At 42.2% G+C, this 24,428-nt stretch overlaps 2 protein-coding genes across 2 annotated transcripts in view; both read left to right on the top strand.

The window, feature by feature from the left end:
- The first annotated feature begins 2,529 nt into the window (after positions 1-2,529).
- BASP1 (brain abundant membrane attached signal protein 1) overlaps positions 2,530-24,428 on the top strand; it is a 46,881-nt gene continuing 24,982 nt past the window's right edge. The window contains exon 1 of the mRNA XM_039842746.1: positions 2,530-2,731. The gene's annotated coding sequence lies outside the window, so the exon portion shown is untranslated. The remainder of the gene's footprint in view (positions 2,732-24,428) is intronic.
- On the top strand, positions 22,350-24,013 carry LOC120586115 (ubiquitin-like). Its single transcript, XM_039842532.1, has 2 exons — positions 22,350-22,399; positions 23,629-24,013. The coding sequence occupies exons 1-2, from the start codon at positions 22,350-22,352 to the stop codon at positions 23,954-23,956; spliced, it is 378 nt and encodes a 125-aa protein (XP_039698466.1). The 3' UTR covers positions 23,957-24,013.

The raw sequence follows: 24,428 nt of genomic DNA, 5'->3' as shown, positions 1-24,428 counted from the left end.
TAATGTACTGAGATATAACATTTTGGCTACCATTTGATATGTGTCTATAAATTCTAGAAAAGCTTTCATTCTTCGGGTTAATAGCACTGTCAGCTAGTTACATCATTATTTAATTAAAGAAGAATGTCTCAAAAAAAATCTTTTTAGAGAACAACTAAATCTCATGGAAGACAAAATTGAGGAGATCTGCAGTCTCATTGGTGTTAGCGTTTGCCTCCTGTTTCTATGGTAACCCGTGATCTGTATTCCAATCACACCTTTGAAGGCCTTGTTTTCTCTACCAGGAAAATTTAGCCAGAAGCACTGAAGGTACTGAACATTAATTTTTATGATGTCTTTTTTTTAAATGGAAAAAGAGAAAACAGAACATACCATCCAGAGCTTTATCATGCAAACACAATAGGGTCATATATTTATAATTTTAAGATGATTCACATGCCTGGAAGATCATAGGACTGAAAACTGAATACGAAATAAAATAACTACTTTGAAGCCCTAAGAAATAGATTCAATTGCAAATGTTTATCTAATTTGATAGGGTAAAAACTTAGAGACTTGCTCACAATGGTTTAAAATTTTATAGCCCAGTGGTTTTCAACCTGGAGTGATTTTTGCCTCCCAGGGGACGTTTGGCAATGTCTGGAGACATTTTTGGTTGTCGCAACTGGTGGAATGTGTGTGGCGGTGGTGCGTGTGTATATGTGTGTGCGTATGAGTGTGTTACTGGTTACAAGTGGGTAGAGGCCAGCAATGATGCCAAACATCCCACAGTGCGCAGGGCAGCACCCACTGCCAACAAAATTATCAGCCCCAAACAGGAGGTTGAGAAACCTTGTGTCTATCCTCATAGATGGTGGGCTGGAATGAGGGGCACATATTGAACATAATAAATTATCAAATACATATTTATGTTCAAATAAATGAAATGTTTTGGAGGCAATTTGCTTCTCCGCTCTTGTGCCACATTTACTTGTTATGTCATTTAAATGACTGAAAGAGAAAAGAAAAAAAATGAAAAGACAAACTTTCTTCTTATAGCCCTCTGGTTACAATGTGTCTAACTTGGTGCGGCGGTCTGTCAACTGCAAATTTCCGTTCAGTTGGGTACACAAGTGTTTCCACTGCAAAATCTCTGACCTAGCACTGGGTTGACACTGCCACCCCGCTTAATTTAAATGTAGTTAAGTTCGGATAACTTCCACTCGTTAATTGAAAATAGACTTACCTTTCCCCAGTTGAATGTGGATGCACTTGCCTTTGGCGACTTCCTCCCTATATATGATTACATTCTGTCACCCGGAATTTGGAAGACAATTCTGCCCTAGTCATACAGACGCCCAAATCAGGAGAGCAGATCCACCCAAGAGGAAAACCTGCAACCCAATCGTTTTTTCTTTGCTGGGATGTAGGCAAGCATGAAAGCCATCAAAACACAGCCAGAGGGCGCCAAAATGCCGCAAATGAAAGTTCCAAAGGTTCAGACGGGTTTTGTGGGAAGGTAAAATGGGCTTTTGTCTAATGAAAGAGTTATCGTTGTAAGCGATGTCATGTTGTGCTATCTTTTGCATTTGCTTCTTGCCGACAGATAAGCAAGGTGAGCATACCTCCCGACCCTGGCGGTTATTTTGTGTCCCGGTGTTAAACAAAGTGGCAGCCCCTGGGACTCCGCGACACATCGCAGTTGGCCCCGGCTTTGGCTTGTGCGCTTCTGTGGGTCGCCTCCGCTGACCCAGTCTTCCCGAGAACTGGTGGCTTCCATTAAAGCACAGACATAAAAAAAAAAAAAAAAAAACCAACAAAAAAGAAAAAAAGAAAAAAGGAAACACACACAAAAAACCCCGACAGCTCCTTTCCTCGGGCTCTCGTCTTCCCTCCTTTCTCTCCCAAGTCCCGAGCATCCTCGCAGGGCGACGCCGCCCGCCTCGCCAGCTGGACCTTAGCGGTGGCGCTTGTCGGAAGTCGCCGCCCGCAAATGTGCACCTCGTCCGCGGGGCGCCTCCCAGACGTGCCTGCTGTTGGAGGTCACTCTCAATCCCGCGGACATCCGTCCTGATGGGCTGAGGGGGAGTCACCGGGTCACCCCCAACCTTACTGCCAGAGGGGGTATAGGAATCTCAGCCGACGTCGAGAGCATTCGGGATTGGGGTGCTGAGAAGGGTAGCAGGTGGCAGGGGGCGTCATTCATCACCTCGAATCAGCCCCTTAAGTCTGAGCTCAAGCTCGAGCCCTTCTTATCCAACCCTTCCAAAGGGGAAAGAAGGGGGGCCAGAGAGAGAGGAGAGAGACCATTGGGACAAAAGGGCGGGGGGACTCAAACCGAGTGGCCTCAGGATGAGACGGACGGAGGAGGCTAAAACGGGGGAGGAGCTGAGGGAGGAGGAGGGAGGCGGAAGGGGCCAGGGGATGGGAGGGGCGGGAGGGGCAGGGGGAGGAGGAGGCGGCAGGGTCAGAGGAGGAGGTGGGCAGGGCACGCGGCGGGGGAGGGCGCTGGGCAGGAAGGGGAGGGGGAGCGCGAGCGCCAGAAAGCGGCGGCGGCGGCGGCGGCGGCGGCAGTAGCGGCAGCGGCGACGGCGGCGGCGGCAGCGCTCCAACTCGCTCCTCGCTCCGGGCTCCGCCGTCGAGCCGGAGAGAGCCTCGGTTAGCGGCCAGACACCAGGCCGGACGACGCCAGCGACCCGGGCCCCTCGGCGACACCGCGGTCACCCAGGGGCGGCGCAGGCACCCAGAGCCGGTAAGAAGGCGCGGAGCAGCGGCGCCGGCAGCCCCGGGGGCCTCGGTTCACCCGCTGAACAGCGCCCCGCTCCCCAGGCCCTTCCTTCTCTCTGCGCGGCAGCCCGATGGGGGTGGGCGGGTGGCGGTGCGGGGCCCGATTAGACGGCGCAGGGCGTGGGGTCCCTCCACGAGGGCTCCATCGCACTTCGGGGATCTGGGGTGATGGGGGGCCCCCGAGGTGGGTGGCTTCAGCTACTCGCAGGGTGGGAAGGATCGAGGGGCGTCAGTCTGATAAACCGAGTTTTTTGGGGGGTGGTTGAGGAAATTGCCGAAGGAGAAACCCTTGAAGCGCACTGAGTCCCGAAGAGACAGTTTCGTGGGGCCCAAGGGAGTGTTACCTGTCATCCGGACCTTCCTCTGCCGGCAAGAAGGCGCTGGGTGCGAGGGCGCAGCAGCCAAAGATGGAGGGTGAGGGTGGGGTGGGGCGGGAGTAAGGGGAGAAGGAACATGGGGAATCTGGTCTGATCAGAGGAAGGAGGTGGCCTTTTGGTTTAGCAAATGTGTTTCCTTGGCTCGTGGGACTCTTGGCTCGGGGTGGCCAAGGAATGCGAGGTTCACACGACAACGTGCCTCCAGAAGCACATCTGATCTGAGCTGATCCACAGCCTCGGCCTCGGACGTGGCTGAATCGCCTTCCCATTTACCCGTGGGCCACCTCTGAGCATTTTATTTTTTGGAGTCTTCGGTTCAGAGGATGCATTAGGAGCCTCCAACCGCGGCCCCCGCCCGGAGGGTGTGAGCTTGAACGTGACAGCGCGCGGCCCCTGACGGCCCAGCCCTTCTGTGATTTGGTTGGGGTTTAGCAGGTTTTGCCTTAAGCACTAACTCTGAAACCCGACGCTCGGTTCCAGTCCCCCCACTCCACCGCCCCAGCCCCGAAATGTAAATTTCAGAATCCCTGGATCCTATCATACACACAATGCGCGGCCGCAAACCGCATTCTTTTCATGAATATTCATCGAACGCCTGGCTGGGCTCCTTATCAGCTTTCCCGGAGATATTTCCGCCTTGAAAAGAACTCCGTGGACGGCCTGTGCTTGTGTAATTTTCACCCCGCCGAAATTAGCACGGCGCACACGGGTCCCTTTTTTAGTACCTTGAGCAGGGTTGACACACCTCGGTCTCCTGCGAGGCCAGTAGCACATGTATGGCGGGTTAAAATCAAACACTAGCTTCGAGGTGGTCTTCCTACTGTAGGGGTGTGGACCAGCACCCCCCTTTCCTCCCCCCCTGGGATTACAGCCAAGGCTAACAGATCCCCAGTACTGCGGGCAAAATGAATGAATCAGGACTGTAATTACCTATTCCTTTGTCTTGGCCTCGCGCATGCGCCGCAGAGCAGGGTGTGGAGGGCCCGGGCAGCCGGGTCTGATCTCTCTCCATCACCCACCCACCCACCCACCCACTCCTTTCCAAGGCCGAGGAACAAAGGCGTTTGCCCTAAATGTTGCGTGAAACCCTTGGGCGCAAATGACAGTTCCCTCCACTGCCCCCCCAACCACCCTCCGCCGTGTGTATGTTTCTTATTTATCAAGATGTCTCTCATCTTTTGCTTTCTTAGTGATTTCAATTGACAAAATAAGATTAGCTTTTACAATGAGAGAAAATTGTAAATTAAATATTACTGAACTGAACACTGTTATTTTCCTTTCTACTACTGTCCATTGTTCTTTTCCCTCTAACATATCGTACTGCAGTGATGGTAACCCTTAATTTTCATCTGTTAATTGTTCAACAGATTTTAGCTGTTGATCATTTGATTAAGGGACATAGGTCTCAAAACAGAGTATTGCCTTTAGTGTCACCACTTGGGAAAAAATTGAGACATCTTGGCGTTTATAGGAACAAGATGGCCTACAGAACCCAGAGCAGAGAAAATGGTTACGTTGTCAGGATCCTAACTCATTTTTCTCTCAATTCCTACCTCATTGTTTCATTAGGAATCCCAGCCAATTCCATGGAAATGGAAATCCACTCATGGGGGAGGAAGAAGGCAGTCTGGGGTTCCTGGGGGTGAATACGGTTAAGTTCATGACGCTTCCCTTTTGTGTGTGTGTGTGTGTGTGTGTGTGTGTACATATATATATATAAATACATTTATATACATATGTACATATAAATACGTTTATATACATGTGTATATAAAAATACATTTATATACATATATAATACATTTATCTTGGATGGCTGATTTTCTTTCCAATAATGTATTACCCAGGTTATGGCTTTTTAGATTTCTTTTTGGGCTACTTTGTTTTACCATCCAAAAAGGAGACGCTATCCATACAAAATAAGAGCTAAATATAATGTTTTTATAATGGTACATATATTTAAAATAATTTTATGCTTAAGTATTCTCAGTACACCCCAGTAGGACAACACGTGGCAGGAAAATGGAAATCATCTCTTTTGTTCCTTTTAATAAAAACGTGAACTTTTTACATCAAGTCATTTGATTAAGGGACATTGATGGGGTAGCTGCCTGTTACCCTCTCTTATTCCTTAGCATTGAGTGATTTATCATGGTTTAGGGGGCTATATGTAGTTTTTTCCTGTTTTCTTTTCCTGTAGGTTGTGTTTTTGAGGGAGAGCTGAGTTGGAATATAGACCAAATTCAATAACAAATATATACCAATTTACCCGAAATTCAGTGAGTCTCAGGTTTTTGAGCAAGATAATTTTTAAATGGAATTTAAAAAAAAAGGTGTTACCTTATTTTTTTAGCTAGCTAGTTTTTTGCCAAGCTTTAGCAGGTGGAGAAAGGGAGCTAACTGGGCCTTTTGAAAAAAATGCACCAATAGAGACTATGTAGACAGTGGCATTTTTGTCCTTAACTGGTGCTCACGCTTTCACTGTGGCATGTGTAAGAGGACCCTGTCTCCCCCGCCCCAGATCACTCTAATTAAAACATCCAATGGAAGAGCTCAGGTCAAAGGGCTTTGGTGCCCCATCCTCAGAAGCGTCTTTAGTCTTTATAATCTTCCTGGATTTACTAGAACAAACCATGTTATAGTGTAGGATGTGATTTGTTGTTTCTCTGTGTGTGTGTGTGTGTGTGTGTGTGTGTGTTTAAAATTCACATTAAGAACAATTTTAAATCATTTTCAGTCCATGGTCAAAATAAGTGGAATATGAAAAACTTAAACATTTGGAGAAGATTTGATCTCTGCGAAATAGATGTCTTTGTTTTTCATTTTAGTTTTATAAAAAAATTATAAAACCCCAAACCATTTTTAAAGCAATTAGGATGCTGTGTGTGTATGTGTGTGCGTATGTATACACATGCTATAAAATAAAACCTTATTAATGATATGAAAGTAAACTAGTTTTTATAGAATATTTTATAGTGCTTCATATTGGTCTTTGAAAAATAATAAATTTTAAATCTGTATGTAAAAGGGAGAGAGCCTAGCTAGTCTGCTAAGAAGCTCATTTTCAATTTCTACCAGTATACCCCTAAAACAAATGGGTTGCATTGAACATCTTAAGATGTTCATTTATAGGCTTAAAAACTCACATTAAGTACTACTGAACTTTAAAAGCTGTAATAACAATGCTTTCTAAATAAAGGATTTATAAAATTGTTTTGTCTTATTTTTGTGATATCTTATAAATTCTTGTTTTAAAAAATATCCAGAAAAAAAAAATAGCCTGTCAACCATTATTTGTCAAAAGCTATTGCTTCTGGTGTCTGATTGTGTACAAAGAAATGTTTTGGTTTGCTTAGGCTTTTGTTTTATATGTCGTTTTTTACCTACTCATTTTATACCTTTTTAATCAAAAGATTAACATCTTGGTGATTGTCTTAGCTGGTAAACTAAAAACCAGGTAACCGCTGAGGAAAAACTCTGCGTACGTAGACAAGTTGAAGTTCTTGGGGAAATTGTGTGGAATCTTCATTTTATCAAGTTTTCTCAACTCGCTGAATCCTTTCCATTTATTCTTAAGACTTAGCAGTAACCCGATGCAACATGAACTTTACTCTTTGGCTTAATTATGGTGAATACATATCAGGAAATTACTTTGAGGTTGGAATAGTCAGAATTTTTTTTAAGGGTACACTTGGTATGTTTTGGAGAGATTTTTTTGGGAGGGTTTCCTGGGGTGTAGTGGAGAGAAACTGGACTTGGAAAGTCTTTAGGCCCTGGCTCAGCTGCTTTGCACACATTATTTCAAACCTCTCTGGATTTTACTTTCTTCAGTTGTAAAACTGGGATAATTATTCCTGTTTTCAGGACATAATAAGGATCACACGTGTAAAAAGTGCATAAATACTATGGCTGGCTCTTAGGGCCTCCTGGACCTCTCTGTCTGTATTTCAACGCATTCTCTGTGATTGACACCAGTAACTAATTTCTATATATTGAGCTGTGTTTTTGTTCCATGCTGATAAATCAAGACCTGAGGGCTCTGGGTGTGTGCAGTTGAATGAAAGCTATTTCATTCTCAAAGATGCTCAAATATCCCAATTCCTAACAGATATACCTATTTGAAATTCTGAGACACTGTATGGGAATTTGCCCAAAAGTGGATTGAGCGAAGTCAGGATGGCCACCCTCATGGCAATCTCCATGGTTGCTTATGTAATGCAAGAGATGGCATTTAAGTTCTTTGAGAAAATACTGGGCTAGTCTTAGAATCACGGAAGTTCCCAGTCTGCCAAAGGAAGGTTTTTGTTAAATGTCATTTCCTCCACAGCTATTAAGGCAGACATCTAGGTAAGTGTCACGTGAGAAAAACTGTCCAGTGAACCTTATCAAGAGTAATAGACAGCCATACAGAGCCAACTTCTTACCAGCATAGAGTTAAACTCTAATTTTGAGAGGACAAAAGGCTAAGAAGCATTGTGATTAAACGGCATTCTGTTTTTCCCTCTGGAAGTCTGAAATGGGGTGCCCGGAGAATCTCAGAGTTTTTCCTTCTGCACCCTAAGGATTTAAATAACTTTAAAAAAATCAGGCTTTCCACAGGCAGAGTTTTTGAAGAAACAACAGGAAAAGAGATTTCTTGACTAGCCAAGTTCATCAGAGAGGGGAGGTTGCCACTGAGCAGGCTTCAAAGTCTGGGAATAAATTCCTGAAAGCTTTAGAGATTGAGAAACAGAAAACATCTGCAAGCACAAGACGGGCCCAGGGCATCAGGAAGCATTTCAAGATAATATAGGAAAATGGCCTTCAGTGGTGAAGGCATAGCATTTATACATTATTCCCCCCTTATGAACTTGATTTTGAATTGATATGTTGTAGTGGTTGTTCATTTGGATGAGGAGGAAGGGCTGGGCTTTGCTGGTTTGTTTTTGGGGACTTCTCTCTGAAATGTGTATTTCAGTCACTGTTTGTACATTGTGTGGGGAGCGTGATACTTAGCGTGGTTCAGAGGTCTAGGTGTGGTGGGGTTGGTCTCTGGAGCCAAATTCACTGGATTAAGGATCTCGTCTCTGCCATTTTCTAGCAGTGTGGATTTTGGGAAATTGCTTAGCTTCTCTGTGCCTCAATCCCCATCTGTAAAATGGAGGTTACAATATAGAGTTACGGTAAGGAGTAAATGACATCCTCCAACACTTAGGACAATGCCTCACACGTATTCTGGGCATTTTTATTCAGCATATTCACCGTAAAGTTGTGAGGGGATCGGCTTTTTTTACTTCATCTTCTACATCTATAGCTGTTCATATGTTTGTTTCAGAGAGGTCGAATTGCCAGGCGAGCCATGGTGGTTGGTACCTTGAAGAGAGTTTGGTAGGACATTGAAGTCTGTGGTTTAGAAAAATGGTCCAGGTGTAGCTATGGTATTTTGAGTGTGTCGCCAGGACACTTGTCCTGGTTTCAAAAGTCTAAAGTGGGTAGGTTGGTAGAACCCCAGCCGCCATACTGAATTGGTATTAAAATGAAAAAAAAAGAAAAAAGAAAAGAAAAGCGAAAGTCCTTAGAACTTGAAAGACCTTCAGAGAAAGGCCCAATGTATGACCTTGAGGACATATTTGGCTTTCTGGTGTCCTGAATCAAATGCATCATTAGCATTCGAAAGGAATGTCTTAGTCATTAGTACCAAGATTGATATAAACCAATTTGATACTTAAAATTCCACGTTGGCATATGGTATACCCTTTCTCTTTTTTATATCCCACCAACCCCATTCCAGGAATAAAACTGTAACTTGTATTATTGCAGGAATGTAAAGATGTTGTCACCTGTTGACAAAACCGTTGGAAGTAGTTATCAACATGGAGACCTTACCCATTGTGACCTCTTAAAAACAAAAAGGAAGTTCTTTGGAATTTCAGATATTTGGGATTGGTTCATACTCCAATCATTTCTAGCCTTTCTGGCATTTAACTCCGGGATGTGCCCAAGTGATCTGTTTTTGACCTTCTAGACACTGGGTTTTGCTACTGAAGAAAGGTAAAGTCATTCTCATTTTGGTTAAATCGTTTTTTAAACAATTTCTTTAAACATGTTTTGGATCTTACAGATTCAGGAGGGAAACTATTTATCTGTCAGGTATTCATTGTAGGAAAGGAGTTTTGGATATGGTAGTTGTACCTTTTAAAATGTTTTCTCCATCATAGGATTTTTTTTTTTTTAATCTGGAGAAGTTAGAATGAAACTAGACATTTGTCGACTGTTTATTGCATATCATATGCTCTAATTAAACTTTATCCCCTCAAACAAATTGTAAGCTGCATTTTACCTGTGAACAAATGAAAAAAACTGAGGGTTAACTAATATACATAAGGTTCTAGAGCTAATAGAAAGTGATAGAATTCAAATTCACATCTGGCGGCCCTGTTCTCCACAATGCTACACTAAACATCTCATAAGCTTTGGCCATTCTATCTTATACAGTATGGATAAAATAGATAACCTTCTAACATGTTAACATTTTCATGCTCATTTAGAGAGAGTTGAACTTAGCTCTTCAAAGAAAAAGTGACCCTATAGATTAGAAGTGCTTTTTGGCATAGTGAACATGGGCTGATATCTTTAAGTCGTACCTTTTCCAGTATAATGATGATGGCAGCTCTTAATAGGGACTGTGGATGAATAGGGCAGATTTGGTTGGTCTCCTTCACTTGCCTCATTACACTTCACAGGTGGAGGTAATCACTCGAATACCTTACCTGTAACTGCTTTGGAAATACTAATCAAGACACTAGTCAACCCTCTTCCAGCTATGGAGTTAGGGTTGTCTGATTAGCAATAAACCAAGTCCTGAATTTGTTAACTGGTTTTCATCCTGCCCTCATGCAGGTTTCATTTGAAGAAACTCCGCGGCTTCTTTAAATATTGTCCTAACTACAACCGGAGTCCTTTGTAAGTACTTGTGTTATCATAACACACGCTTTGAAAGCTCATGACGAAAACGCGTTAATTTTGGAACTCAAAAGGATCTTAGAAAAGTCAATGGCTTATTCAGGGTCCCATGAGGTGCTTCGTGGCTGAGTGAAAACCCAGGTTATTTCCCGGTAAAGCATCACTCCATGGCCCCTCCCTTCGGTCTAATTGAGTCAAACTCTTACTGTTTGCAACTTGCAAAAACCCTACCATTTTTTTTTGAAAATCGAATCTGATGCTACATATCCCTCTCCTCGTTGTCCTCTGTCCCCTCTTGTACCCTTTGTCACCTGCTGCCGTTTTATCTTTGTGCCATCTTTTCCTCTCGGCATAACTCTGCTTCTTACGTGACAGGCACATGATTTCCTTCAGATGCCAAAGAATTTATGGTATGAGTTAAAATACCTTTGCTCATAACACTAAAATTTTAGTGTCATATCGTTGTTTTCTTCCTAAAATGAACAATGGTGAGAGTTTGGGGGGCCGTGGATGGAGGGGACACACTTGAAAAGAAAGCCAGTTGGGTTTTAGACTAATTCGGGGCTATAGAGCAAGTGGCAAGAGGCAGGCATTGTGCCCTAGCGAAGCTCAGGACACTCTTGGAAAATCCTGCAGGCAGTGTCGTGGGGAGATGGTGGATGGACACAAGCTTTCGTGCCAGTTTACTGGTGTTACCTGGCTGTTGGTTTGAGAGCTGTATAAAACATGAAGTTTAATCTTTTTTCTTTAGAATTATCATGTATAGTATTTGGGCTGATGTAGAGGATTTAAAAGAGCTCTAAGTTTCTGAAGTAGTCATTAAAATATGGAACTTAGGTACAAGTTGTTAAAACACTTTGCAATGCTTAATATTCAGATGTTTGAAACTGATATTTACCAATTTTAATTGTTTACATTTGTATTTGATGAAACTTAGTTTTAGATAAGACACAATTTTAATTTTGTATTTAAAATGATCTATTTAGACATTTAAATAAGTGGAGAATAAGCTTTGGTGAATTTATGTTTTTTTGTAGGGAAACCTGAAATAAATAAGTGACTTCACAGTTTTTACAATACTTTTAATTATTATAATTTTACAGGTTTAGAAAAAGGACGTATTCCTAAAATAAGCCCAAATTATAACTTTTTTAAAGTTTCTGAAGAGATAGATGTAGAGAATAGTTTTTTTTCTGGTTGAGCATTCTAAATTACAAGTTTTCTGGATCACTAGGCAAAATGATTTTGTAAAGACCCACATCATTTACCTGTTGACAGCCATTCAAAACAGCATTGCCACCTAGGCTGGTATAAAAGCCAAGTTAAATAGTAAAAAGATCTAACTGGAGAAATAGTATATCAGAAAGGAAAACAGCAACCATTTAGTAAGTATGAGACAATCCCCATTTCTTCAGGATTTATAGAGGAAAGTTCTCAGAATTGTTGGGTCTTTGTAGAATACTGTTTTAAGCTCCCCTGAGCTTGTCTTGGAAACTGTAAGGGCTGTAGGAATATGTGTCTTTAACCTTTACGAATGTTCCCAGCTGTTTCAATAGAGGATAAACAGCTTCTACATTTGCCTTAGGCATATTTAAGATGATCAGAAAAAAGAAAATCTAGAGATAACAGTGATTTATGAAATGCATTGTTATGGTAAAACAAGGTGTTCTGGAATTTTCTCTGAATGACTCACTTTCTTAAGGAGAGAAAAAAAAAATCTCAGTTAACAATTAGTGGTGACAAGTAGTTCCTGGGTCTTCTTGTGATCACGCAACCTTGGTTGCCACCCTGTTGACAGGGGGTGTATTGTGTCATGAGCATTTCCCCAGCAGCCCTGGCGGTCTTTTATTGAGACCTCGAGCTTTGAATTCCTAGGGCTCACCCAACTGGACTTTACAGACATGGTTCTAGAACTTTCAGCGTGTGGTTTTCAGACAAATAGCAACAAGCGTTTGTCCCGATGTTCCCCAGAAGGTCTGTAAGACAAGACTGATAATGATTGCCCACAGCTGTGTTTCTTCGTGCAACTCACGTCTGGATGTTATTCTTCTCCTGCATCTTAGACCAACGGTTGACTGATGAAAAGTCCCACTGGTGAGACAGACAAAAACATTAATAGTTCACTCTAGTCCTTCTACCCTTTGTATTCAGACTGGTTTTATTTCCACCGTCCAGAGAGCTTAGCTCAGACTTCGGCTGTACTGAAGATTCCTGGGTGGGTGGTCATCCCGGGAGACCTCGGCAGGCCACGATACAGAGAGAAGTAACCACACAATGGAGTGATAACACATGGTTTCACTAAGGTAAGAGTTGTAGTTTTAAATGCAATATAGTCACAAAGGGAAAGGGATTACTCCGAATACAGAGAATGTAACAAAAACGTGAAATTAACAACGGCAAAAAAAAAAACAATTTAAATGTCAGCAGTCTTCACATCTCTCTCTCCCCATCACCCAAACAGCCAGTGTTTATATTGACGCTTCCTGCTTAAAAAAAGTCCCTCTTGCCCTTTAAACTTTAATGCTGTCATCGGTAACACATTTTTTGGATGGTATCCTTGCTTCCAGCAACAAATATTACAGTGTTAAGGGGAGAAGAAGGGGTGGTTGGCGGGAGGATTTGGTAAACGAGGACAAGTGTGCTCGTGCTACCGACCCCTTCACTTGCCTTCTTTAGAACAAGACATCAGGGGCTCGTTCTTGTATTGATCCCACTGGCTCGACACACGGCCAGAAGAAGACCAAGGACCCTTCATCATCTCTGTAGTGAGATAGTCTAGAATCTCAGAGACAGGGCATAGAAGTCCAGAATGGTGTCATACTGTAAAAAATGTTACCGCTACTTCTAAGAGGAGTGGAGAAAAAAAAAAACCAAAAAAAAAAAAACCCAAGCCAGTTTTGAGTTGAACCTGATTCCTTTTGGAAGAGGATGTAAACTGGGGAAGAGAGATCTGAAAACCAAAACAAAACCCAAACTCTTGGGGTGTTTAGATAGTTGTTAACATTAGTAGCATGCAGGGTGGCCAACCTGCAGGCCCTTGATTATTTGCATATTTTACCTGATAGAGAATATACGTCACTGCTAGAACAGGTGTTTTAGGGCACGAATATACACTGTGGTTAGTGTGAGGTTTAATCGCAGGGGATGCATTTCTATTTAAATCTGATTCTGATAACACATTTAACTACCTTCCTACCTAATTAAACAGCCCAACCTAGAGAGGGAGAGGCATTTGTGAGCAACAGTATTTCTTATTAAATATTTAGGTTTCCAAAAAAAAAAAAAAAAATCTTCGGAAAAGGAGGAAGTGGTTGTGCTTGGTGGGAATTCTACACAGTGACCTTGCAACCATGTTTCTGGAGGGAGCGAGGGGACACCATTCCCTTCTGTCTCCAGGAGTGTTCGTATTCACCTGGTGTAGGCAGGGTTTCTGATGAGTAGAATACAGGAAGCAAAACTACATTGTTCTAGATCAGCGGTCCGTTACCTCCCGTGGCTGAGCCCCACTGCTCGCTCCTCCTAGTGTGTGCAGGCGTGCAAAGGATAACGGCAGAGAAGGGAAGGGGCAGGAGAGGGCGGAGATGCAGATGCAGCAGTAACGGGAGTGGTAGGAGGCACTGAGGCTTTGTTCCTGTTTGTCTGTCTGTGCTGCCATAACAAAAACACCACAGCCTGGGTGGCTTAAACGACAGAAATCGATCTTCTCAGAATTATAGAGGCTAGAGGTCCAAAATCAAGGGGTCGACAGGTTTGATTTCTCCTGGGGTCTCTCCTTGGCTTGCAGGTGGCCACCTTCTTGCTTTGTCCTCACACAGTCTTGCATCCGGGTGCTTTCATCCCTGGTGTCTCGTCTAATGTGTCCTAATCTCTTTTTTTTTTTATAAGGACACCCGTGCTATTGGATTAAGGCACACCCTAATGGCCTCCTTTTAACTCAGTCATCTCTTTCAAGGCCCTATCTCTAAATGCAGTCACAAATTGAGGTACTGGAGTTGACTGCTTCAACCGATGAATTTTGAGGAGATACAGCTCAGCTCATAACAATTCACGTTTCATACCAAGAGAGGTGGTTTATATAAAGTGAAGAACAATTCGAAGCTTCTGGGCAAAATGCTGATTCACTTGTTCCTGCCCTCAAGAAGAGGGGAGTGGGGAAACTGAGCAACACTTGAGTCCCTGGTTTAACCCTCAGGGATCCAGGTGGGAGAAGCATAAGTGTCCTCATCTGACACATTAATGCAGAGAAGTTAATTTCCCCAGGATTCCCATTGCTAGAAAAGGCAGAGCCTGGCGTGGGATTTAAAGCCATGGGTCTGTGGTTCTGTTGCCCTGGGCTTGGCAAAAGGTCGCGTAGGTGCCATTTCCTCAGTTGGACTCATGATAGACATGGGTACATGGAAGAAGCCTCGGGATCCTTCTCCACACAGTGCTTTAGGCAGTCGCCACCAATCAATAGGCATGAACACGCAGCGAAACCTATTTTTCATTCTCATACTATATTGGTTATTACCCTGCTTTTTTCCTCCGCCTGAAAGCTTTTCCATTAGCTTGTTTACATACTCAAATATTACAAGAGAGTGAATAAAAGAAGAGAGAACGATTTACTTAGTGTGTCTAGTGTAAAGAATTAGCTTGTCTTGAGTAAATTAAAAGAGTCATTCTGAGAAAGCCCATTTTAAAATCTCTTGCCGACGGTGACAAGAATCAAGAGCCCTTCTAATTCTAGATGGAGGTACTGACCAGATGTGTACACCAGTTTAAAATCCTGTTCCAGCATCCATGCTTATTGGTAGGGATTCACCATACAGAATGTTACTATGGGGACAAGTTTTACTTGAAGATATCAGAAGACAGAAGCTTTAACAAAAGCACGTGTGGGAAGGATGGCTGGAATTTTGCGAGATTTCTCTGCAGGGAGACACTCAGGAGTGGGAAGTAAGAAGTGTCAGGAATCATATGATGTCTCTGACTACAAAAGTCAAGGCTAATGAACTTTTGGGTCTTTCCGAACAATGAAACACATAGTCATACTTAAGGGATTCTTTGAGGGGCATTCTCAACAATTGGGGATGTGGGTATGTTCACGTTTAACACTTCTGAAAGGCTTTTTTTAAAAAAGCAATTTACAGTTTTTGAGGGCACCCTCTCGAGTGATGCAATCATTGCTTTCCATTTCACATTAGAGGTCATGTCACATGTTAACTATGGCAATAAAAATATTACCCCATCAATCCACGGTCTAATTGAATATAACAATTCAATTTTACTGTACCAGATAAACCACTGGCCCTAAAGTAATTGAAAGTAGGTACTGTTTAATATCTTTCATAAAAAATTAACTGGTAAATTATTTTCTGCATGAAACATGTGATGTGAGTTGCTGTAGAATATTTTATTTTAACTCTTTAATTTATGCAGCATCTATTTTCAAGCCAATGCCCATGATCCTCTTTTAGTGCTTACTTTCTTGGTCAATAATACCTTCTTCCATTTATTCTAGAAAGCTGGGCTTTTCCTGGTAAAAAAGCCTTGTGAACCCTACCTTGTAATTATCTCACACACATGTCCATTTCCCTTATTGAGGAGGAAACAAATTTTATCCACCTTTCAAGGTTCCTCTGTCTGGTCTAATAATCAAATTGACATGAGAAGGATGAAAATTAAAGTTTAATAACATGCATGTCTCCTGTACTGTGTAACATGGGAGAGACCCAGGAACACTGAGGAACTCACCAAAACGGCGGAAGCCATCACTTTAAATGCCACCTTAGCTAAAGACAGAAGATGTTGGTTGTGGCAAGTTGGTCATGGAAGATGAGCAGGAAAAGCACAGTAAACAGATAAGATTATTATGCGGATTTAAGTCCCTGCCTTATCCATTGATAAGTTTCTGGGGATTTAGACATCTTCCTGATGCTTTCCTACTGTACCTCTACAGATAGATACTTCCCTTACACATGTAAATGCCCTTTTACAAAGGATAACTTGGTTTTCAGAGCTTCTCCCATATCTGCTGTTTCTTAAAATTAACCTAAGATAATCAGTATCCCAAAGAGGCATGTTTTGGGGTGGCAGACTCAGCTCCCATTCACTCAGTACTCTTAAGTCCTGAGCTTACTCAAAGCTTCTCTCCCGCCCTTGGTTACTGCCTTAAGTCTAAGCACGGTGTTCCGGTGCCTATGACTTTTTCAATCAGGACTTTCTGTTACACTTAGACTGAAATAGCAAGACCTTCGCTGGTCTGCAAGTTCCTGCACGTCCGCCTTCTGTTTTCCTCTTCAGCCTCCTTTCATCCTGTTCTCTGGCCACGTGGCCTGCTCTTCAGTTCTCTCAGGGCTCCAAGCTCTTTCCTACTGTTCCTTCTGCCTGGAATATTCTTTTTCCTTCTGTCCAGGTACTCCTCAGCTTAAATGCCGTTTTCTCAGGCACGCCTTTCCTGGCTGTCCCCATACCTCTGGTAGCACTTCCCATTCTTTGTCCCTGTATTTAAGAAAACTGATGAGATTATTTCACGTCTCTAGATAAAAAGACCCAGAAGTCAGGGATGGGTCGGTTTTGTTGACCCATAATTATGAAACATACGAAGCACACAGTGTCAAAGGTTACCTCCAGAACGTTATATTCACGGAGGGCATGTGTCTTTTGAAAGTCACCTTTGGCAGCTGAGAGGACTTCCATTTATGGACCATTGATTTCACCTCATCAGTTGTGCTTACTATGAAGATGAATATCTGATGAACTCCAATTAGTGTAATGATTCTGTTTCTATGTAGTAACCTTAGTAATTGTTCTAAATCCCTGAGACATTATGAGTAATTAGTACTAATGGCGGGTGCATCTAAGCTTCCTTCCAAGGTAGAATCTCAAAGAAAGAATGACATTGTGTATTATTTGTGGGAAAGAAATAGTGAGTATCACACTATAGAATCTTTTGGGAAGTAAGCCAAGAGGTCTGAAACCTGGGCTGATTGTCTTTCCATTCTTTACTCCTTCCGAGGCATGGGACATCATGGGTCCGCCCCTAGTTGCTCACTGTTGAGCAGCTTAACCAAGCCATTTTTGTAGTAGCCTTCGTGATGTTGGGAGTGTTCGGGCCTCCAAATGAGCATGTGGATTTAAATCTTTGTTTACACACTCATTGGTTATAAACCTAACAAAGTAAATAGAAATGTAGCCCACGTTCTGTGCTGTGACTGCTTAACAGGAGTTCCTCCAATCTGGGATCTTGCTTCATGAATCTTTGGGTGTCTGTTTCTAGCACAGAACTTGTGGTCCAGGAGAGGGCTGAAGGCATGAGGGCATGTTCATGGCTCTTGACATAGTGCTGTACAAATAAGGCAGCATGTGTCAGAATGTTTACATTCGTGATTTACTCCCTGCGCCCCCATGTACTCCTTGATGCTCAGTGTTCAGTTTTCACTGTCTCATCTCTAAGTGTCATTGGCCTTAGTCTGAACTAAGATTATCAGAGAGACATATTTTCATGTTAACCGTGAGATCTCTCACAGGTCAGTGTCTGGTTTTCTAAAGCCAATTCTTACCAATGGAATTCTTGTTAAATTTTAAAAGATAGTTTTTAATAGTGATATGAAACTTATTTCTAAAGTAATACGTAATTAAGAAATGATACAGGGTTCCAGTAAGCAAGTCTAATCTGGCAATACAGTTTAGTCATTCTAAAACATTTCTAGATATTGATACTTTATTTGCAAAATTTTATTTTAGTAGGCTTTTTTTTTTTAACACGTTAAGAGTGTGGTTATAGTCAAGGGATTGCGGAGCCTTTGTTGTCAACATCTGTGAGCAGAGCTGGGGTGTGAGACATTTTCCTACCACCTGCATGATTTATACCATAAACACTGGCTACTTTTAGTATTGAATCAATACTTTGTCTCAAGATGGTCTCATTTTAAATAAATTCAGTTTATGGATTAGCTAGTGTTATTGTCCGCAGCTTCGACTCCTTTAGCTCCCTCTACATCCCTTGATGCCCCCTTCCTCCAACATGCAGAGTGGCCCTTCCATATGGGTCTGAAGATGCTGGTTATCAGGTCAAGGGGGCGCACAGCTCTGGGTCATCTACTCCACAAGGTCAAATCAGTTTGATTTAAATCGAGTGGTAAACTAGAAAGGGCAGTGATAGCTCTTTGCAATTCATTTTTTATCTTACGTACTATTTAGCGTCCCTAACTCACCATACCAAACTTTATGTTCTGTTTTGAAGCCTTGACCCAGGTCATAGTTGGCATACTTGCAGTGGGTAATTAGCTGGAATGACATGGTGTTGATGGTTGAGCAGCAGTTTGTGGCACAAATGAGTAACTGGATGATTGATACACGGTTTGATGTGTATTTCCAAGCTGCTTACTGGAAGATGTTTTCTTTCATTTTTTTTTTAACCTTCTGATATGACTTGCTAGGGGGAAGGTTTCATTTTGGTTTCAAAACTGGGGAATACAAACAGAAAAGTTGCCATGGCTGCAGTAAGGAAGCCAAAGGCATGATTGATGTTTAGATTCTAACATCTCTGACCTCCAGGAAAGATTCTCCGTGAGCCTGAGTCTTTCACAATTGTAGGTACATACTTCACCTCCCTTCAGTAGTGTGAAGATGGTTCTGTTTCTGCACTTATTCATTTGATGTTATAAGTAAAACATTTTACATAATTAAAAAAGGTATAAGTATTGCTTTTGTGATGAAATAATTCTTTATTTAAAGATCAGTGGCTTTTGTAAATGTATTTTGTAAATGTATTTCTCAGACTAAGCTTCTTATTCATTTTTTTATTAAAAATTATTCGGGTGACATTGATTAACAAAATCAAATAAGTTGCAAGTGTATCATTTAATAGTTAGGTTGTATATATAAATGTATTGTGTGTTTACCACTCAGACTTAGATTTCCTTCTGTCTCCGTATATAAGACCAAGTCTTTTAAAAGCAGTTCAAATGAGCAAACCACATGGGGTTTTTCTACTCTGTTAAATGCAACGTGGGGAAATACAAACTACATCAAAATATTGCACAATTAATGTTTGTTTATTGAATGATCTGGAAGATGCAAAGGCCTATTTCTTTCCTTTTAAGGAACTTGCAGTTAGTGAAGGCAAACAAGGACACAGAAATTTCAGTGAGACGAGTATTAGTCCATAGAGAACATGGAACAGACGTACTAACCAGCCGATAGTCATGAAATTAACTACTCGGACCAGTCATTATCCGTCCTTTATTCTGCTCTCCGATCCACCTCTTTCACTTAACTAAGCCATGTGAGATATTCCAAGTTCATTGGTATTATTTAAATAGTTTTATGTAAATATCACTTTTTGGAGACTGTGGAATTCAGGATTGATTTCACTTAAGATCTTAATCACTAGATAGAAAAGACATTCATATATCTTAAATTTCCATCAACAACAAAGTTCTTTGGGATTTTAAATGGAAAGAAAAACCTTCTAAGAATAGTTACTTCTTAGAACACAGAGAGAACATAACATCCTTGAGCAGCATCCTTACAGTAACTGAAGGACCACTTAGGGGCCTGTCCGCAGCAGGTGTGCCCTCCTGCCAGTCCGACTGCCTTCAGACAGGCTACTCTGTTTGAGAAACAGGGAAGAATTGCTGCTGCTCTTGTCTTTAAGATTTCAAGAAGAGCACACAGTGGTTTTGCAGGGTCCTTCAAATCTAGCGAAGTTAGTTCTTGAACCCCAGGAGTGAATGGTGCTTGTCCTTTGTTCCAGAGAGGTCTATAGGAACACAAGTTGAGGGTGCATGGAAGTGACTCTGAAACTGCATGTGACATGTGATGAAAGAGAGTGTCTCTATACAAAGAAAACATTTCATTTTGATAAAGCCTACTTTGGAAGATGTTTCTTTGTGGATTGAGTAAGTATGCAGTGCTAAAGCTGATGGATTAGTTTTCTATTAATATTTTGTCATAGGAACTATATTTCCCTACGTAGCTAGTACTTTCTGCCCTTAAGTGGTGATTTCTCTTGACTCCTGAATTGCAAATAGCTTGCAGAGGTAACCGGGATGCTTGAACATGGCTTTTTGTTTGTTTGTTTTTTAAATCGAAGTCTCTCAATAAACTTGGGGCAAGGTTGGCCATCACTCCCTTATCGTTCCTCTAGCCTTCGCCTTCTAGTCTGATTGCAACTACCTGTCGTCTGTCATGGCTGATGGACAACCCCACAGGGAAACGGCTTAGGCATAGAAGAAGCCTGTCTGCTTGACGGTTGTGTCTCCCAGAACCCAGAGTAATTGCTCAATGTGAGTCAATGTATTCATCTTTAAGGTTATTCTACCTTGGGGGAGAAAAGCAAAAAGGATTTCATTCATTGTTTATAAAAAACAAATCTTTTAATAATAGGAATTAGAGGTTTCTATCAAGTCTTCGTAAACCCTAATATCTAAAAGTTGAGTAGTTCAAGTGTGCTGAGTAATGCACATTTTTAATTCCATCCACGTCTTAAGAAAGGCAGTCTTGATAGGCAGTCTTGTAAATAAATCACAATTCGGTGTATCAGAAGAGCTGTTTGTGCTACTGTGTAATTCCCCTGAAATTTTCAAAAGCTGGAATTTTTCCGTGTATCTTGAAAGCTTGTTAAAGGAATCTTCCAGCCCAGACTGCAGTAAACAATCAAGAATTCTTCCTGGAGGTGTTGTAAGGAAGGCTGCCTGATAGAGCCACAACAACCCTCCTGGAGCTCATCTGGAATGCTTTTCTGAATTGAAATACAGACTAGAGCTCGGTTCCTGGTATGAATGATGGATGGTTTTCATTTTGAGGAAGGAAAACCGCCTCCATCTGTGGCTGAACTTGCAGGCATTATAGACACGGACCTCTGGAAATGTGGGGTGTAGATGAGGATTCAGTGTCCTGGCCCCGTAGGAAGAGTATCTAAAGTACTTGTAATGTCACCAAACTAGTAGGAAGCACAATGTGTGTGCTGAGCCTGTTTAATCATATAAACGCTTATTTGAGGGATTATTGTCTTTCCCCAGTTCTCTGTCACATTCTCTTCTGGGCGGATCCAAGCAGTTTGGCACTTCTGCTGACACTGTACTTGGTTTGTGATGTGAAATATTTTCGTGAATGATATCTATTCTGTTGTCTAGGTGCCTTTCCATTTCTTCTCTATTCAAACTGCTCTCTTTTTGTCAGAATAGCTCTGGACTTCCCTTTTCCTGAGTCATTCCAGTACAGTTCTTCTCATCACCTCGGCCTTCTAACGCAGGAAAAAGTGGTCACTCTTTTCAGCTGACTCAATTTATGTGGCCGGCTACCTGAGTTTTTATTGAAACTGAAATAAAACTTCAAAGAAACTGAAGAAGCTTCGCCTCCCTTCTCTCCCTTTCAACTAACACCTACTGATGTTTATCTTGGAAATAATTTGATGTTTATTTGTTGAAACATGTAGTTAAGTGTTTGTGGAGACTAATGTCAAGCTTTGGAACAGTGTGCAGACACCTTTAAAAGTCTACGATGGGCATATGATACTCTGGTCGTGGGTTTCTATGGAATCTATGGAAGCCAGGAGTAAAAGTGCCCCAAAGAGTCCCAAACGAATGTCCTAAGTATAGCTATAGTCATTTCGCATCTGAACTTGACCCTCCTTTTCTTCTTTATTTCCTGCCATCTCTTCCTGCATCACACCATCTCCAGTCTGTCATCCTATTTTCTGGCACCATGAACCGTTCGTAATTTCTGATTAATGTCTGAAGTGTGGCATAAACGATAGGCCTGTTTAAACATGACTCATTTTGAATTGTATTTAAATATTGATATGACAATGACTTTTCAAAGAATACTTGGAAATTTCTTGAGTGTAAGCTATTAATCATCTGCTTTCTATTCACATTTGGTTTTCTTCAGTAAATTTTGCAGTTTCTTTTCATTTAAGTGTGAGGACTGCCCGGTTATCAGATAAATGCCTAGAAAAGGAGGATTGATTTACTGCTTGCTCCTTTTCGCTAGGTAGGAAGCCAGTTTATCTGGCTCCCTCCAGTAAAATGGGTAAATGAGTGGTGAGCCAGGCTACACTGCTCCTTCTCCTTACCTGAAAAATCCATCCAACTTGACTGAATGTTACACACTTCCTTCAGCTCTTTCGGAAAGAAGGTATGGCACGTATGAAAAATGCCCTCACTCACTTTGGTGTTTTTGGCAAACCATCTTTGAAGTCCTCAAATTTGGAGTCCAAATAAAAAATAGGTCAGTATTAGCACAGTGATCCCCACTACCACCTTATGCTCCGGAAATATGTTTCCAGACTTCCAGCGGCTGTTTGAAACCTCAGAGGATGCCAAACCGTACATAGACTACGTGTTATCCTCTCTGTACACACCTTGCCACTTAAAGGCAGCGCTTTGTGTCTTCTGTGGCATATCTGAATTGCCGGCATCACTACTCTTGTGCTTTGGGGTCATTATTAAGTAAGAGAAGGGTGACTTGCACACAAGCACTGAGGGGTACAGTGATAGCCGATCTGATAACCTAGATGGCTACTAAGTGACTAACTGGTGGGGAGATTCATGTCCCTAGCAGGACTGAGCTAGACAGTGAGAAATTGCATTGTTTCTCAGAATAGAGCATGATTTAAAACTTATGAATTATTTATTTCTGGAATTTTTCATTTAATGTTTTTGGGCCGTGGGTAACTGAAACCATGAATAAGCGGGAGCTACTGTACATGTAACAGAAGCCTGTATGTTTGGTGAGAACCGTTGATCCCACACCTTAATCCTGCATCTGGGCCTCAGTGTCCTGAAGGGTGTGTTGAGATAGCCCTGGCTGCTCATCTTCATTACAGCTTCAGTTACGTTCCTCCCAGGGCCTCGTGAAGTAGGGTTGACCCCGTTCCTACTCAGTTAGGAATTCGGAAATGTGTGGCACATAGTTGCATCGGATAATGGCCTCTTATGGTTGAAAACAGAAAGCTTCATTTGGTGAAGAAAAACTTCTAATTTAGAGTGCCCCCAAATCTGTCAGTTTGTACTTACTCAGAATCTTCTTTACTGGGACCACCTTGGTGTGGGGATCAGGCTCGTGAAAAGGTCACTCAGTAGCGTGGTGGTGTTGGCTTTCTCTGTTTCGGTCTGTAGCCCTGTAGTTGGAACTGTTGAGAGAGAGAGAGATGTATTTTCAAAAACTACGTAAAAAGGCTTGATTGTTGGGATTTTGATTTTAAGTTGATAACATAAGACCATTATTACAGGGAAGGCGACATTATGCAAAGATTTGTTTTTAAAATAGCATTTCCCACTATTTTGTAATCTCTTTTAATTATAAATTGCTAAAAAAAAAAGTAAACCCCAGAAACCTTTTAGTTTAGTGAACACAGGCTTTTCGCCATATGTTCAGCATATCTCAGCTTTACAAAGATTTACATTCTATGATACAGCAACCTTTCTGAATGTTGTCGGACAGGGTGCGCCCATCTTCCAGCTGCTTCCCGGCAAAGATCAGCCTCTGCTGGTCCAGGGGGATGCCCTCTTTGTCTTGGGCCTTGGCCTTGACATTCTTGATGGTCTTCATGAAGATCTGCATTGTCAAGTGCCGTTTGCAGTAGTACGCTGACAGCAGTTAGTGGACTCCTGGTCCTCCGTCTCAGAGCAGGCGTGCAGATCTTCGTGAAGACCTTGACCGAGAAGACCATCACCCTGGAGGTGAAGCCCAGCGACACCACTGAGCACGTCGAGGCCAAGATCCAAGATAAAGAGGGCATCCCCCCTGATCAAGAGAGGCTGATCTTTGCCAGGAAACAGCTGGAAGATGGGCACATCCTATCTGACTACAACATCCAGAAAGAGTCTACTCTGTACCTGGTCCTTTGCTTGAAGGGGAGGTGGCTAAGTTCCTCCTTTTAAGCTTTAAACAAATTTAATACCATTTCTCTTTCAATAAAGTTGTTGCATTTCTCCCCCACCCCCAAGAATACAGCAACCTGACGAGGCAGGTACTTCTGTTATCCCATTGTACAGAGGAGGCAGCTTTGGCACAGAGGAATATGTGATGGCCCGGAACTAGCGTCGACTCGGAACCAGCGTCAACTCATCCTTCTGGGTGCATGTTCCACGCTCTCACCGAAAGTGTTCCCAGCCAATAAGAAAGCTTAATTTATCGCTTCCAATTTGGGTAACTTTTCTTTGACTTTAAATAAGTGCCATACATTAGGTGCATTTTTTTTGGAAATGAATGAGATTCTGAAGTTTCATAGGATCTGTTCCAGAACGGGAGCAGAGCTGGTGTGCACAGTGGTCACCATTCCTGTGAGCCTCTGGGGGACACCAGTGTTCCAGACACCCCCTTTTTCAGACTACGCTGGGTGAGCGTCAGGCC

The sequence above is a fragment of the Pteropus medius genome, unplaced genomic scaffold (assembly GCF_902729225.1).
Source record: "Pteropus medius unplaced genomic scaffold, Ma_sr-lr_union100, whole genome shotgun sequence".
Taxonomy (NCBI): Eukaryota; Metazoa; Chordata; class Mammalia; order Chiroptera; family Pteropodidae; genus Pteropus; species Pteropus medius.
The sequence above is the reverse complement of the archived record's forward strand: the minus strand, read 5'-3'. Positions and strand labels throughout refer to the sequence as shown.

Bases quoted from the DNA above. Each gene is read 5' to 3' on its own strand.
- LOC120586115 (XM_039842532.1), top strand. From the start codon at position 22,350: ATGTTTCCAGACTTCCAGCGGCTGTTTGAAACCTCAGAGGATGCCAAA. The intron at 22,400-23,628 runs GTACATAGACTA...GTCTTCATGAAG, and splicing joins ACCTCAGAGGATGCCAAACC to ATCTGCATTGTCAAGTGCCG.